The following is a 14134-nucleotide window of genomic DNA, read 5'->3' on the forward strand; positions in this document are numbered from 1 at the left end:
TTAACTTCTATAGTAATATTTTTGAATCCGTCCTACTATTGCCAATATATTGGAACAATGCAACGTATTAAGATTTGGTCTAATTTAGGGCAATTCATGGCTGTGTGCTAATTGATTGGGTCATAAGTTTCTGAAGGTCCTAGCTACTTCGTTCACTACAAGGATTTTAGTTTTCCTAGCCCAAGCCTTCTTCTTCAAAAATTTTCTTATATACGACAAAGGTATTTGCCTTGACAGCCCAAAAAATATGCATTTTCTTGGATTCGGCATCCCAAAAACGGCTGCTTTCGAATTAAATAGTTATTTTTCGTTCCAAAATTATTGGCTTCAGTCAACTGTTTGTGACCAATTAACAAGATTCAGCTATCACTTTAAGTTATGGAAAAGTATATGAACAATAGATTATCGGTCGAAAATTAAATAAAATTATATTAATTTATATTAATTATTAATTTTAAATTTTTTAAATTCAAAATTTAAAAAATTTAAAATTGATTAAGTAAATCTAATTAAAATCTATAAAAATATTTTTCTTCTCTCTCATATTAACCTACCAATTTCTAACAATCACACAGAGACCTCTCTCTCTCACCAATGGCGACTTCTATGCTTTCCGCGACGTCCTTAACAAGCGCATCCAAGACAATTGCTTCAACACGAAATCCACTTTCGACTTCGTCACCGACTGAGGCAACGTCCGAAGCGAATTCACGCATCCAAGACAATCGTTCGTTGGATCTGAATCCACTGTTGAATATTCTTCCTCAACTGAAACCACCGTCTCTGTTGCCGTGCCAGCTCATGAATCCGTCGGGGAACAACAATCGGCGACTGACAATGACGCCGGCTATAACCAGACGGAAACAGTCAACAAGGGCGAAGCTGATGCCAAGATGGCACAGCGGATGCAGCAAAGAGGGGATATTCGTGCGGCGCAGATGATGAGGATGAAGGATCTTTGGCTGAATCGCGATAAGCGAATCGTCGGAGCGATTCCCGGTGTGTATGTTGGCGACGTGTTCCTCTTTCGGATGGAATTGTGTTTTCTTGGATTGCACGGTCAGATCCAGGCTGACATTGATTACCTGGCAGCTTCCATGAGCGTCAACAATGAGCCAATTGCAACGAGTGTTATTGTCTCCGGTAGCTACGAGAATGATATGGATGAAAGAGATGTCATAATCTACACTGGACAAGGCGGACAGGCCATGAATTATAAAAAAAACATTCATTTAATAGAAAAAAATATCCTAATACTTAACAAAAGAAATATCTAGTTATATTTTAGCAAAAATAATTAATATCTATAAAATTTTAAAAAAATATGAAATTCTTAAAGAAATAGAGACATTCACATTTGCAATACAAAAAAATAAAAATAAAAGAACATCTATTTAGTATGAAAAAAAAACATTCTAATACTTAGTAGAAGAAACATCTATATATATTAACTCGTAAAAATTTTAAATTCACCCAAAAATATTTAACTAATTTTTTACTAATATCCTTATAGTTCCCTAGCATTATTCTTAAGTTATTGATTAACAACACAATTCAAAAAATAAGAAAATCAACTTTAACCAATAACTAAACAAACCCAATTTCTCACAACTTTAATAAAAAAATATCCTTTCACTTCCCTTTCTTTCCAGCACTACAATTTCACTTGTGCAATGTGGTCAGCCGTCACCGGCCACTCACCATCTCCAGTTGTCCTTGTTTATCATTTTATAAATTCTAAATTCTAAATCTTAAATATTATACCCTAAATTGATTTTGCTTTATCTCATGTTCAAATATTATTTTTAATTGAGTTTTAGATATTTTTGTTTTTTTAGTTTTAAATGTTTAATTTTAAATAAAAACTCACATGCAGTTATTTTTATATAAAATTGATAGATAAAAACTATTTGATAATAATTTAGTCAAATATATCAACTCATCTAATGATTCTTAATTAACAACTTCACGTGAAGATAATTAGACATAAGTTTTCACTAATTTTTAATGTTCAATTATTGACAGATTTATTGGTTGAAAAGTATTGATTTTCAATACTTTTTCTTAACCATAATATCACTATGGATACATACACCAATCAGTCTAAACATTCGAATAAAAATATGATTATTATTAATTAATTATGTTTAAATTACTTTTTAATTAAAAAATGTGTGTGTTAATTATTAAGAAAAATACAAATATCAAAATAATGCTTAAACGTTTAACGATATTGATTATATCGTACTACTAAGTACTAATCCCAAATTCCTTAGAAGCAGAATGTGCAATGTGAAACTGACATTTGAACATGGAAGAATGTGGTATGTATAACCGGAAATAGCGTTAAGGGATGGCATCAGCCATGTGCCTTGTGAGTTGTGACTCCAACTAATTCCATGAAACATGCCACAACACATGTATTAATAACAGTTGCTTAGCCCTCTTCTACAATAGCTGCATATATAACATTTAAAAAAAATGCCCATTTCTTGATAAACAGAAAATCAGGTCAACTACAAATACATATCAATAATAATAACACATTGCATGTTACAATGTACCTACTAGGTACCCATAGTTTCGTTCTTTATATCTTTCATTATTGCGTGTACCATTTATGTATAAGTACGGAATAATAGCATCTTGTTTATTTAATTTCTGTAATATATGTTGGATAAGCTATCATTCAAGTGGGTTGGCCTATAGGATTAGTTATTATATGATAAATGCATGTTAGGGTTCACCGCCGCAAGTTGTGGAAACTACATTTGATTGATTATATTGTATTTGACTATTTGTACGTACCACGGATCCTAGAAATGATTAAACGTGTTAATGTTATGCATACAAACCAATTAATTAGTTTATTTCATGATTATCTATACCTACCATTATCCCTACTTCTTTAAGGCATGTTATCCACTATTATTTTTAAAACAAGAGCGAGAATTGACTTTTTTAGTCAACTCTCGATACTATTTTTATTTCTCAATACTTTGAACCCGATTGATTATCGAACTAGTTCGTTGTTCGTTCCACTGTCCCAACTGCTTCTATAAATTACCATATGATCTTGCCATTTTATGCAACAAAATAATCAAGTACGTTACATTTCCCTAGCTTGATTAGACAAATTAAACGGAGATATATATAGAGAGAATGAAAACATTCTGCTTTTTATTATTGTGTTTGGTGTTATTCATTGCACAACATAGAGTTCAATGTGCACTGTGGCAGAAAGCTCATGCAACTTTCTACGGTGGAGCCGATGCCTCAGGAACAATGGGTACGTAACATATATAATCAAGATTATTCAACTTGATATATTTTTTGTTCAGATTCATTAACTCATCGTTGTGAGTTCTTGTTGTAGGTGGTGCATGTGGCTATGGGAATCTGTACAGAGACGGTTACGGTACGAAGACGACGGCTCTGAGTACCGTTCTGTTTAACGACGGGAAGGCATGCGGCGGTTGCTATCAGATAGTTTGTGATGCAAGCCAAGTGCCGCAATGGTGCCTTAAGGGCACTTTCATCACAGTTACTGCCACAAACTTTTGTCCTCCAAACTATGCACTCCCTAATGACAATGGCGGTTGGTGTAATCCTCCAAGACCACACTTCGACATGTCTCAACCTTCCTTTCTAACCATCGCCAAATACAAGGCCGGCATCGTACCCATACTGTATAGAAAGTATGTCGTTATTCGTATATGTTATATGATAATTTAGTCAAATATATTAAAAAAAAAAAGGTCCAATCCTAACATATATTTAATTATGCAGAGTTGGGTGCAGAAGGAGTGGAGGAATAAGATTTAGCATCAATGGAAGGGATTATTTCGAATTAGTGACGATAAGCAATGTAGGTGGAGTTGGGGAGATAGGGCAAGTGTGGGTAAAAGAGTCAAAGAAGAATGTGTGGGAAGCAATGAGCAGGAACTGGGGTGTTAACTGGCAAAGCTTAAGCTATCTCAATGGACAGAGCTTGTCTTTCAAAGTTCAACTCACCAATGGAAGAACTCTCACTGCTTATAACGTAGCACCCTCCAATTGGAAATTTGGCCAATCTTTCACCTCTAATGTTCAGTTCAACTAATTAATCACTATACATATCCACTTGTATCCATCCAAATAGGCTCAACAATTCAAACATTGTGTGCAGTATTTGATGACTATAACAGCTATATAGCAAATCTTGTTACTCAAGAAAGCCATATGATAAGAGTATTATATTTTGACCTGTTCAGCGATAAGTGTTTGTGATGTAATCATATTACCGTGGTAATTTATCAAGTCTGTTAAAAATGAATAAATAATAAAAAGTATATTAGGAAAATAATATTTGATTCAAAATAATCAATTTCGTTCTAGTTCAATTGACAATCTAAACTTGAATTATTTATTATTTTCAACAACAAAATAATTGATGATGGAGGAAAAGGAGAAAAAGGAGGAGGAGAAGAAATGCCAATAAAAAAAAAGAAAGAAGGGGAGGAGGTAGTATTAGTGAGAGAGTAAAATAAGAAGAAACTTGAGAAAATAAAACAAAACGAAAAATATGAATAAGTAAAAAAAAGAAGAAAATGATGATGATGATGAAAAAAAGCAAGCAAAAGATAAGGAGGAGAAATAGGAAAAGTTATAAATTATGAAAAACTTATCAGTACACATATACTGAAAATTCTTAAACAATACATCCAAGTATTTTCGTATTACACCCAAATATTTTCGTGTTACACCCAAATTTGCTGTAAATTACAGAATTTTTTTTTCCTCTAATACTGTATTTTTTTCTTATTTCTTTCTTTATTTTAGATGAACGAATATAAGTTCATCTTCTTTCAAGTAATTTTATACCATTATGTGTTTTCTCTGCTTCTTTGTTTGATTGTTTTTGTTTTTATTCTTGTCAAAAGAGAAAAACAAGAAAAAAATTTGAGAAGATAAAAAAAAGATAAATAAAAAAAAGAAGAAGATGATGATGATGACGATGATGAAAAAGAAGAAGAATAAGCAGTAGAAGATGAGGAGAATGGAGAAGAAGATTTTTGAATTATACAAAATTTATCAGCACACATACATCGAAAATTCTTAAAGAATACACTCAAATATCTTCGTGTTACACCCAAATTTATCGCAAATACAGAAAAATATTTTTTCAATGTAAAACTTTTACATTACATTCAATTCAAACCATCAACGATGAAACATTATTCACCTACAGAATCATAAACTACTAACAAAAAATTAACTAGAATCGAACCACACCTAAGCTATTTGATTGGATTCAAATCAATAAGTTCAATTGATAATAATATGAATTTGAATTATTCATTATCTCTTTAACAACGAGATAAGGAGGAGAAGGAGGAAAAGAAATTCTAATAAAAAAAGGAGGAAGGAGAGGAGGAACAGGTATCGGTAACCACAATAACAAAAGAGAAGAAGAACGTGTAGTAACGGCACAAAGAAGAATATGCGTGTATTGATTGAAAATTTTGTTAAATTAGGAGGCGCGTAAAATCGATGTATTAGAAGAAGCGTGTCTAAAGTGATCTTCCACCTTTAAATTTTTGCTTTATAAAATAAAATGTCTCTCACTCTTAAATGGTTTTTCTCTCATATTTTCTTTTGGTCTCACTTATGAAATAAATAGTAAAAAATCACATTTAATTTTATCCTCTAAAATAAAAATTTAAAATTTAGAGGATTCAAATTCTAATTTATATAGATAAAATACTTATATACAGAATATATATATATATGGGGAGAATTCGAGAATTCAAATTCTGATTTGTATAGATAAAACATTTGTACGTAGAATATATATATATATATAGAGGGACACTTTCGGTGAAGCCGTGACACCAGCAGCTTCAGTTGTTGCTTTCAACATTTTACTTTGGTTTGGTATTACTTTACGTGTCCAATTTTCAATAAAAAATAATTAATTTATAATTTAAAATTTTAAAATATATAAAAATATATATTTAAATAAATTCTTAAAAAATTTGTATTGAATATTTTAGTTTTTCAAAATATTTTATTATATAGAGATATCTAATTTTATAAAAATAAAACATAAATTTTTATTTTAGTTAATTCTATTATTTTTATTTGAATAAATAAATTTTTAACAATATGACAAAAAGACATATATTTTATTTTTTTAAAATTCAAAAACCACGACGTAATAAAATTTTTATAGAAATTGAAGACGTTTGATTCAAAATTTTTTAAGAATCTATTTAAGTACATATTTATATATATAAAAAATTATAAAATAAATAATTTTGAGATAAAGAGATTAAAAAATTTAAAAATTAAAATTTATTAATTTAAAAAAATTATATATAAATAATTCGAAAGAAGTATTTTAAATTTTTTTAATTTTTTTATAGACTGTTTTGATATTTTTTAAATTCTTATGACTGTTTTGTACTTTATTTCATAGGGATTGGTTTGTCAACATCATACACATGCACACTTAATGGTTATATATGCAAGTCAACGTTTAGCCATTACTGTTAGCTAATAAAAAGAGACTGTATTGTCTAATTGAATTATTGAAGTAAACATTAGAGATTATTTTGTGTATTTTAAAAATTGAGAAACTAAAGTATCCGATTTTAAAAATCTTAGGGATTGATTTATGTAATTATTTTTGGTCATTTTGGTTTATAGATACACAAAACAATTTTTAATATTTATTTTTATTAGACAATACAATCTTATCTAATTTAATTCTTTTAATCTAAATGTTTGTTTTGGAATTTTTAAAGTTTTGTAAAGATTATTTTGAGAGTTTTAAAAAAATTTAGAAGCCGTTTTTTAGTTTACTTTTCGGATTAAATTAGAGGAAGACTATATTATCCAACAAAGATAAATGTAAAGAATTATTTTGGTATTTTAAAATTTAGATAACTAAAATATTCGACTTTACAAAAAACACTGATTTGGGTTATTATTCTAAATTCTATATACGTATAAAGAAAGAAGAATAAATATTTAATTTTTCTATTAATCTTTCTAGTATCACCAAATTTTCAATTAAGTTTTTATATATTTTTTTTAATTGGATCCATAAACTATTTTTAATTTTATAATTATGTCTTTGTTGGTGTAAAAAATTAGAGTTAACCTAATATTTTTTACAAATTAAAAGTATTTACAATTAAGAACCTAATTAAATTTTTTATTACTTATTTTCAAAGAAAAATATTTTAAATACAAAAAGATTTAACTATAAAATTAAAAATAGTATAAAGATCTAATTAATATATATATATAACTTTAATTACAAATTTAATAAAATAGTAAAAATCCAAAATAATTAAACTAACAATAAATACTAATAAAAAAATAACATTAATTGACGGTCAACAGATAAAACGGAATAATGGATATTAATGAATAGGAATGTTAACACCATCCAAACTTGCGGTTAGGGGTGGAAATAACTCAGGTCAGGCCAGGTTTTACTTTTAACAGGCCTGGCCTGTCATACAATTAATTGGCCTGAGCCTGGCTTACAACCTGTTATAAACTCTTTATAAATTACTAGGCCTAGCCTGGCCTGAAGCCTGTTAAAAGGCCTGATAATTTTTTTAAAAAAATAAAAATATTATTCAAAAAAATTATTTTTTAATAAAAATAGTTATATGTAATATCTTATATATTTAATATTTATAAACAATTTTAAACTTTTAACATATTTAAAATATACAAAAATATTTATAATAAAATATAATAAATTTAAAATATCTCATAATTTTATTAATAATAAATAATTATTTATATATTTAATTATATTTTAACAGGCCCAGGCAGGTCTGACAGGCCTATAAGACTAATTAGTAAGTCTGGGCCTGGCCTATTAATGTATTAAGGCTTTTAAAAGAGCCTGGGGCTGTACCTATTTTATAACAGGCCAAGCCAGGCCAAACACATGCCAGGCTGCAGGCCCCTGGCAGGCTGCCTGGCCTTTTTCCACCCCTACCTGCGGTACCTACCCCGCCCCTACCCATTCGAGGTGGGTAATTGCGAGGCGGGTTTTAAGTGGGGTGGATTTTTAGGAAGAGTGGGGCGGGGTTGGGTTTAGGTAATACCCGCCCCGACATATATATATATAATATACGTAAAATAATTAGTAAATGATTAATAATATTGTATCATATTTAAATTTTTACTTTAATTTATATTATGTATGTGATAATAGTTATATAAAATTCAACAATTCTAGGGAACCAACTCTATATAAGCCAAGAATCAGCCAACTGGTAAACCAGAGGCACCGGTGACTTTAACCGGATGTTGCTACTGATAGGCACACGGATATTTTTTTTCTTATAAATTGGATGGTTTTGGATATGATTTCTATGTTTTATATGTTACGCATTAATAAAACATAATTAATTATATGGAATCAACTAATGAATGATCAAAGTATCTGTTCCGTGATTCTCTCCTATCACTAGCGTATTTTCCCTCATGTTTTAAATGTAGTCAACAATAATTTAAAAAACAAATTAAATTATAAATTAATAAAACTAATTATAATTAATTATGTTGTTCCATTTTTGGCTGATTATTAGTTGATTTCATATACTTTTCCTATAAAATTTTAAAATTTAATTTAATTTATTGGATTTTAATAATTATAGAGGCAGGTAGGAGCGGGCGAATATCCGGACAGATTAAAGTTCAACGATTTACTACTCGCAGATGAATTCTATGCGAGTTGTTACAGGATGAAATTCGAATAGAGCAAAAATCCACCCCTACCCGTCCCTGTTGCCACCCCTATTAATGAATGAGTGGAAAAAAGATTAGTTTTGCATTAATTTAGTATCCACTATTATGCTATAAAAGAAAGTTGTTACATTTATCATTTCTTCTATCTTTTCATTTATATAACATACCATTATCTCATCTTGAATTAACTTCATTAGTTTGATGTCATCCTGATTATTTTAAAATGAAGATGAGAACGAAGACAATAAGCATCATGAGCTTGTTAGCTCCTATCATGCTGAAAATTTTGGAGGATTTTAAAATTCAGCAAGTTTAAATAGTTTTCAAAAAAAACATAAATTTTTTTCGAAGGATTAGGTCCATCCCATAGAAGAAAGGGACATAGTACTCCACCTAAACATAAAGATCCACCGCGTTTATATTTGATTATTTGTACTTTGATGAGAACTTTGGAGTGTTTTTCAATTTAGACAAAGTTTTTAGAAACAAATTCATGAATTTTCCATCTAGCGGAGGAGAGGGACATAAACTTCGACCTGGGCCATGGAGGAGGTCCACCACCTTCAAATTTAGACTTTAATTAAAAGAATATTAATAAAAATTATTTTATTTTCACCCTGCATCACATTAAAGTATAATTGATTGATCTATGTAGTTATGTGGTTGATAATGATAATAAAATAAAAAAATTTATCTTTAGTTACAATTCTACAATAATTATTTTCTTTTATATATGTTTAACGCTTACGGTATTATTATATATATTAGTTTCTATCAAATATAATTCAATTAAAATTGCTATTTCAGCTTTGATCCAGTTGAAAATCAAACTTGCAAATGAGAATTTTTATAGGTGAAATAAAATTGGATTTGTTTTGGTCCAAATTTAACTTTAAATATTTACCCATTTTTTTAATATCTTAAATATTAGTTACATCTACATAAAAAAATATAAATAAATGATTATTTGTGTTCATAAAAAATAAAAATACTGACATATATATTCACATCAGATTGAAATTAAATTTGTACTCACATAAGATATGTTCATGTGATAAAAATATTTTATGTAGTACTCTAACCCTCTAAAAACAGAGTACTCTTATCACACTGAAGACATTTTGTGTGCGTATAAATTTAGAGTTTAGGGTTTAGGGTACAAGTTTAGTTTTGATTTAGTGTGGCGTTTTTATCTTTTATGGATACATATAGTTATTTATTCAAAAAATTATTCACCTACTTTTATTAAATTATTTAACATTATTAAAAAATTAATTTTATAATAATTAATATCAAATTTTTTATAACAAATTTTAGAATTTATAAGAGATAATTTTACAATAAAAGAAGAAATAAATAGTAAAAAAATAATATTATCCGATTTTTTTATTAAATATTTATTTGTGAAAAAAAAATTAAAAGTTAAGTTATTTGATATGGAGTGGAATAAATATTAATACCAACTAGGAAGAGATCGGTACAATGTAGGAACAATACAAACCAAAACCATAATGAGGATGACGTGAATATAAACCGTATTTGGAATATTGCCTGATGTAAAAAATAAAAAAGATAATCATTATGATTTAAAAAATTATGTGTAAATTAAAAAAAAATAAATGTGAAAGATTATTTATGTATTTTAAAAATTAAAAAAATTAAAGTATCTGATTTTAATTTTTCATAGGTTGATTTATGTAATTATTTTTAGTTTTTTAGATTTGTAAAAACGTACACAAAATAATTTCTAATGTTTATTTTTGTTAGAGAATACAGTCTTTTTTAATTTAATTCTTTTAATTGAAATGTCTGTTTTAAACTTTTTAAATTTTCTGTAAAAATTATTTTGAGATTTAAAAAAAATTAGAGACTATTTTTTAGTTTATTTTTTGAATTAAATTGGAGGAGAATTATATTGTCTGACAAAAATAAATGTGAAAAATTATTTTGTGTATTTTAAAATTTAGATGACTAAAGTACTCAACTTTAAAAATATCAAACACTGATTTGTGTTATTATTCTAAATTCTATACGTATATAAAAGAAGAAGAATAAATATTCTATGTAGTATCACCAAATTTTTAATTAAGTTTTTATATTTTTTTTAATTAAATTCTTATACTATTTTTAACTTTGTAATTATGTCTTTGTCAATATAAAAAATTAGAGTTAACATAATATTTTTTATAAATTAAAAGTACTCACAATTAAAAATTTAATTAAATGTTTGATAACTTATTTTTTGAAAAAATATTTTATTAATTTTAATATTTTTAATAAAAAAATCAAACTACAAAATTAAAAATAATATAAAAATTTAATTAAAAATATATAAAAATTTAATTATAAATTTAATAAAATTATAAAAATATAACGAATAATTAAACCAAAAATAAATTCTAACAAAAAATAATATTAATTGACAGTGAACAGAACAAACGGAATAATGGATATTAATGAATGAGTGGGAGAAATATTAGTCCTATACTAATTTAATATCCACTATTATGCATTTATGCTATAATAAAAGAAAGTTGTTACATTCATCATGCATATATCATTTCTTTTGTCTTTTTATTTCTGTAACATACAATTATCTAATCTTGAACTAGTTACGTTAGTTTTATGTCATCCTGATTATTTTAAAATGATTATAAAAACAATGACAACAAGCAGCATGAGCTTCTATAAATTACCATATGATTTTGCCATTTTATGCAGCAAAATAATCAAGTACCTTACATTTCCTTAGCTTGATTAGACAAATTAAACGGAGATAATAGATATATATAGAGAGAATGAAAACATTCTGCTTTTTATTACTGTGTTTAGTCTTATTCATTGCACAACATAGAGTTCAATGTGAACTGTGGCAGAAAGCTCATGCAACTTTCTATGGTGGAGCCGATGCCTCGGGAACAATGGGTACCTAACTTATATAATCAAGATTATTCAACTTGATATGTTTTTTGTTCGGATTCATTAACTCATCGTTGTGAGTTCTTGTTGTAGGTGGTGCATGTGGCTATGGGAATCTGTACAGAGACGGTTACTGTACGAAGACGACGGCTCTGAGTACCGTTCTGTTTAACGACGGGAAGGCATGCGGCGGTTGCTATCAGATAGTTTGTGATGCAAGCCAAGTGCCGCAATGGTGCCTTAAGGGCACTTTCATCACAGTTACTGCCACAAACTTTTGTCCTCCAAACTATGCACTCCCTAATGACAATGGCGGTTGGTGTAATCCTCCAAGACCACACTTCGACATGTCTCAACCTTCCTTTCTAACCATCGCCAAATACAAGGCCGGCATCGTACCCATACTGTACAGAAAGTATGTCCGTTACATGATAATTTAGTTAAATATATTAAAAAAAAATCCAATCCTAACATATATTTAATTATGCAGAGTTGGGTGTAGAAGGAGTGGAGGAATAAGATTTAGCATCAATGGAAGGGATTATTTCGAATTAGTGACGATAAGCAATGTAGGTGGAGTTGGGGAGATAGGGCAAGTGTGGGTAAAAGGGTCAAAGAAGAATGTGTGGGAAGCAATGAGCAGGAACTGGGGTGTTAACTGGCAAAGTTTAAGCTATCTCAATGGACAGAGCTTGTCCTTCACAGTTCAACTCACCGATGGAAGAACCCTCACTGCTTATAACGTAGCACCCTCCAATTGGAAATTTGGCCAATCTTTCATCTCCAATATTCAGTTCAACTAATTAATCTTGTTACTCAAGAAAGCCATATGATAAGAGTATTATATTTTGACCTGTTCAGCGATAAGTGTCTGTGATGTAATCATATTACCATGGTAAATTTTTCAAGTCTGTTAAAACTTAAAAATGAATAAATAATAATAAAAAAATATGTTAGGAAAATAATATGCGCCAGGCTCTTTTTTTAAGTCCATGTTTTTACTTTCAATCGAAGCTAAATCAATCAATAATATACCAAAAAGACAATTAAATGCTATTAATCTTTGTTCGAAAACAAAATATTTTAAAAATAAAAAAAAAAATAAAAAATGTCAATGTTCATGTCCATGCATATTTTCTAAAACCTAGCTCCACTTACCATGTTCATGGAAGTTCAAGACAACCCAAACTTCCGTGTCCAAAACTTCTATTTTTGTTTTTGATTTATTGTGTTTATATGTGATAAGACACTGGTATGTAAAAGCTTATAGCAACTGATAATGACACAATTATATTATTATATATAGAAAAAGTAAAAACTTCTTATTATTCAATTCTCTATACGTACACTTATCCTCGTTTCAATGGACTCAAATGGAAAAAATGCAACCACTAAATGATCTTACGTATAGATCAAGAATCACTTGGTGGAGGCCAGGAAAAAGAAGAATAGTTTCATATATATAAGAAAACGAAACAATCTTCCCTTTACTTCTTGGAGGAAAGATTGGTCTTGATGTTACTAACGTCTTGGGCATCAATCTGGAATGCCAGAGCGAGAACATCGTCAGGAACAGCCGGCGTTGCGCCAAACAAAGCGGCGGCGATGGACAACGTGCCAGGGAGTTGGCTGTTGAAGGCGGAGACAACGGCAGCAGGCTTGTCCCCATTGTTGTTCTTCTGAAAGTGTATCAACCCTTTTGGGAACACAAACACTTCACCTTCCTTTATGGTTTTTGATATGAGCTTGTTGGATGTGGTGACAAAACCAACTTCCAATTCTCCTTCCAACACAAACACGACCTCGGTGGCGCGTGGGTGCGTGTGCGGCGGGTTTAGGCCACCGGGTTTGTAGTCTATTCTTGAGAGAGAGACACCCAATGTGTTGAGCCCTGGAATCTTTTCCACATTGGCTGCTGTCACCACTGACCCTACTGTGTTGTTGATTGTTGCAGCCTTGGCTAATCCGTTGAAGAAGAAATCAGATTCTGTCACGTTTGATGATTCTTTGCACGCAAATCCATTCACCTTCACACCTGTTTTTGAAGAAGAGGGAAGAGCAACACAAAAGTCTTGAAGTGTGTCAGGATCAGAAGCGAATGCAAAGGAGATGGCACTGCTGATTAAGATCACCAGACTTGCAATTGTGTTTGATTGGGACATGGTTGTGATGACGATGAAATAGATAAATGGCTTAGGAGAAGATCTAGAGAGGGATTGGAAGCTTTTGAGTTGGATATGGTAAGAGAATAATAATAATGGCAATAACCATCTCTGCTGTATATGTATATATATCTTGATGATCAAGTATTGGCAAAGTCCTTCAACTTTAATTCAAAGCAATTGCAAGTTTGCAACAATAAAATTGGAATATTTATCACAGAAAAAGAGAACATAAACACAACTGCACGTGACTATAAGTTTGGTGCAAGCTGAGGAAATGCCAACCATCAGTT

General features: G+C 29.5%; 3 protein-coding genes across 3 annotated transcripts; 2 read left to right on the top strand and 1 right to left on the bottom strand.

Moving 5' to 3' along the window:
* The first annotated feature begins 3081 nt into the window (after positions 1-3081).
* On the top strand, positions 3082-4345 carry LOC112698064 (putative expansin-A17). Its single transcript, XM_025751481.2, has 3 exons — positions 3082-3289; positions 3377-3698; positions 3790-4345. Exons 1-3 carry the CDS (start codon positions 3163-3165, stop codon positions 4100-4102), a joined length of 762 nt encoding a protein of 253 aa, XP_025607266.1. The 5' UTR covers positions 3082-3162; the 3' UTR covers positions 4103-4345.
* Positions 4346-11473: 7128 nt separating this feature from the next.
* On the top strand, positions 11474-12653 carry LOC112695645 (putative expansin-A17). Its single transcript, XM_025748068.3, has 3 exons — positions 11474-11685; positions 11773-12094; positions 12170-12653. The coding sequence occupies exons 1-3, from the start codon at positions 11559-11561 to the stop codon at positions 12480-12482; spliced, it is 762 nt and encodes a 253-aa protein (XP_025603853.1). The 5' UTR covers positions 11474-11558; the 3' UTR covers positions 12483-12653.
* A 319-nt stretch (positions 12654-12972) lies between these two features.
* LOC112695646 (germin-like protein subfamily 2 member 4) lies at positions 12973-14006 on the bottom strand. Its single transcript, XM_025748069.3, has one exon. The coding sequence runs from the start codon at positions 13839-13841 to the stop codon at positions 13167-13169; it is 675 nt and encodes a 224-aa protein (XP_025603854.1). The 5' UTR covers positions 13842-14006; the 3' UTR covers positions 12973-13166.
* Between the last annotated feature and the right edge of the window lie 128 nt (positions 14007-14134).

This window comes from Arachis hypogaea, chromosome 6 (genome assembly GCF_003086295.3).
Source record: "Arachis hypogaea cultivar Tifrunner chromosome 6, arahy.Tifrunner.gnm2.J5K5, whole genome shotgun sequence".
NCBI lineage: Eukaryota > Viridiplantae > Streptophyta > Magnoliopsida > Fabales > Fabaceae > Arachis > Arachis hypogaea.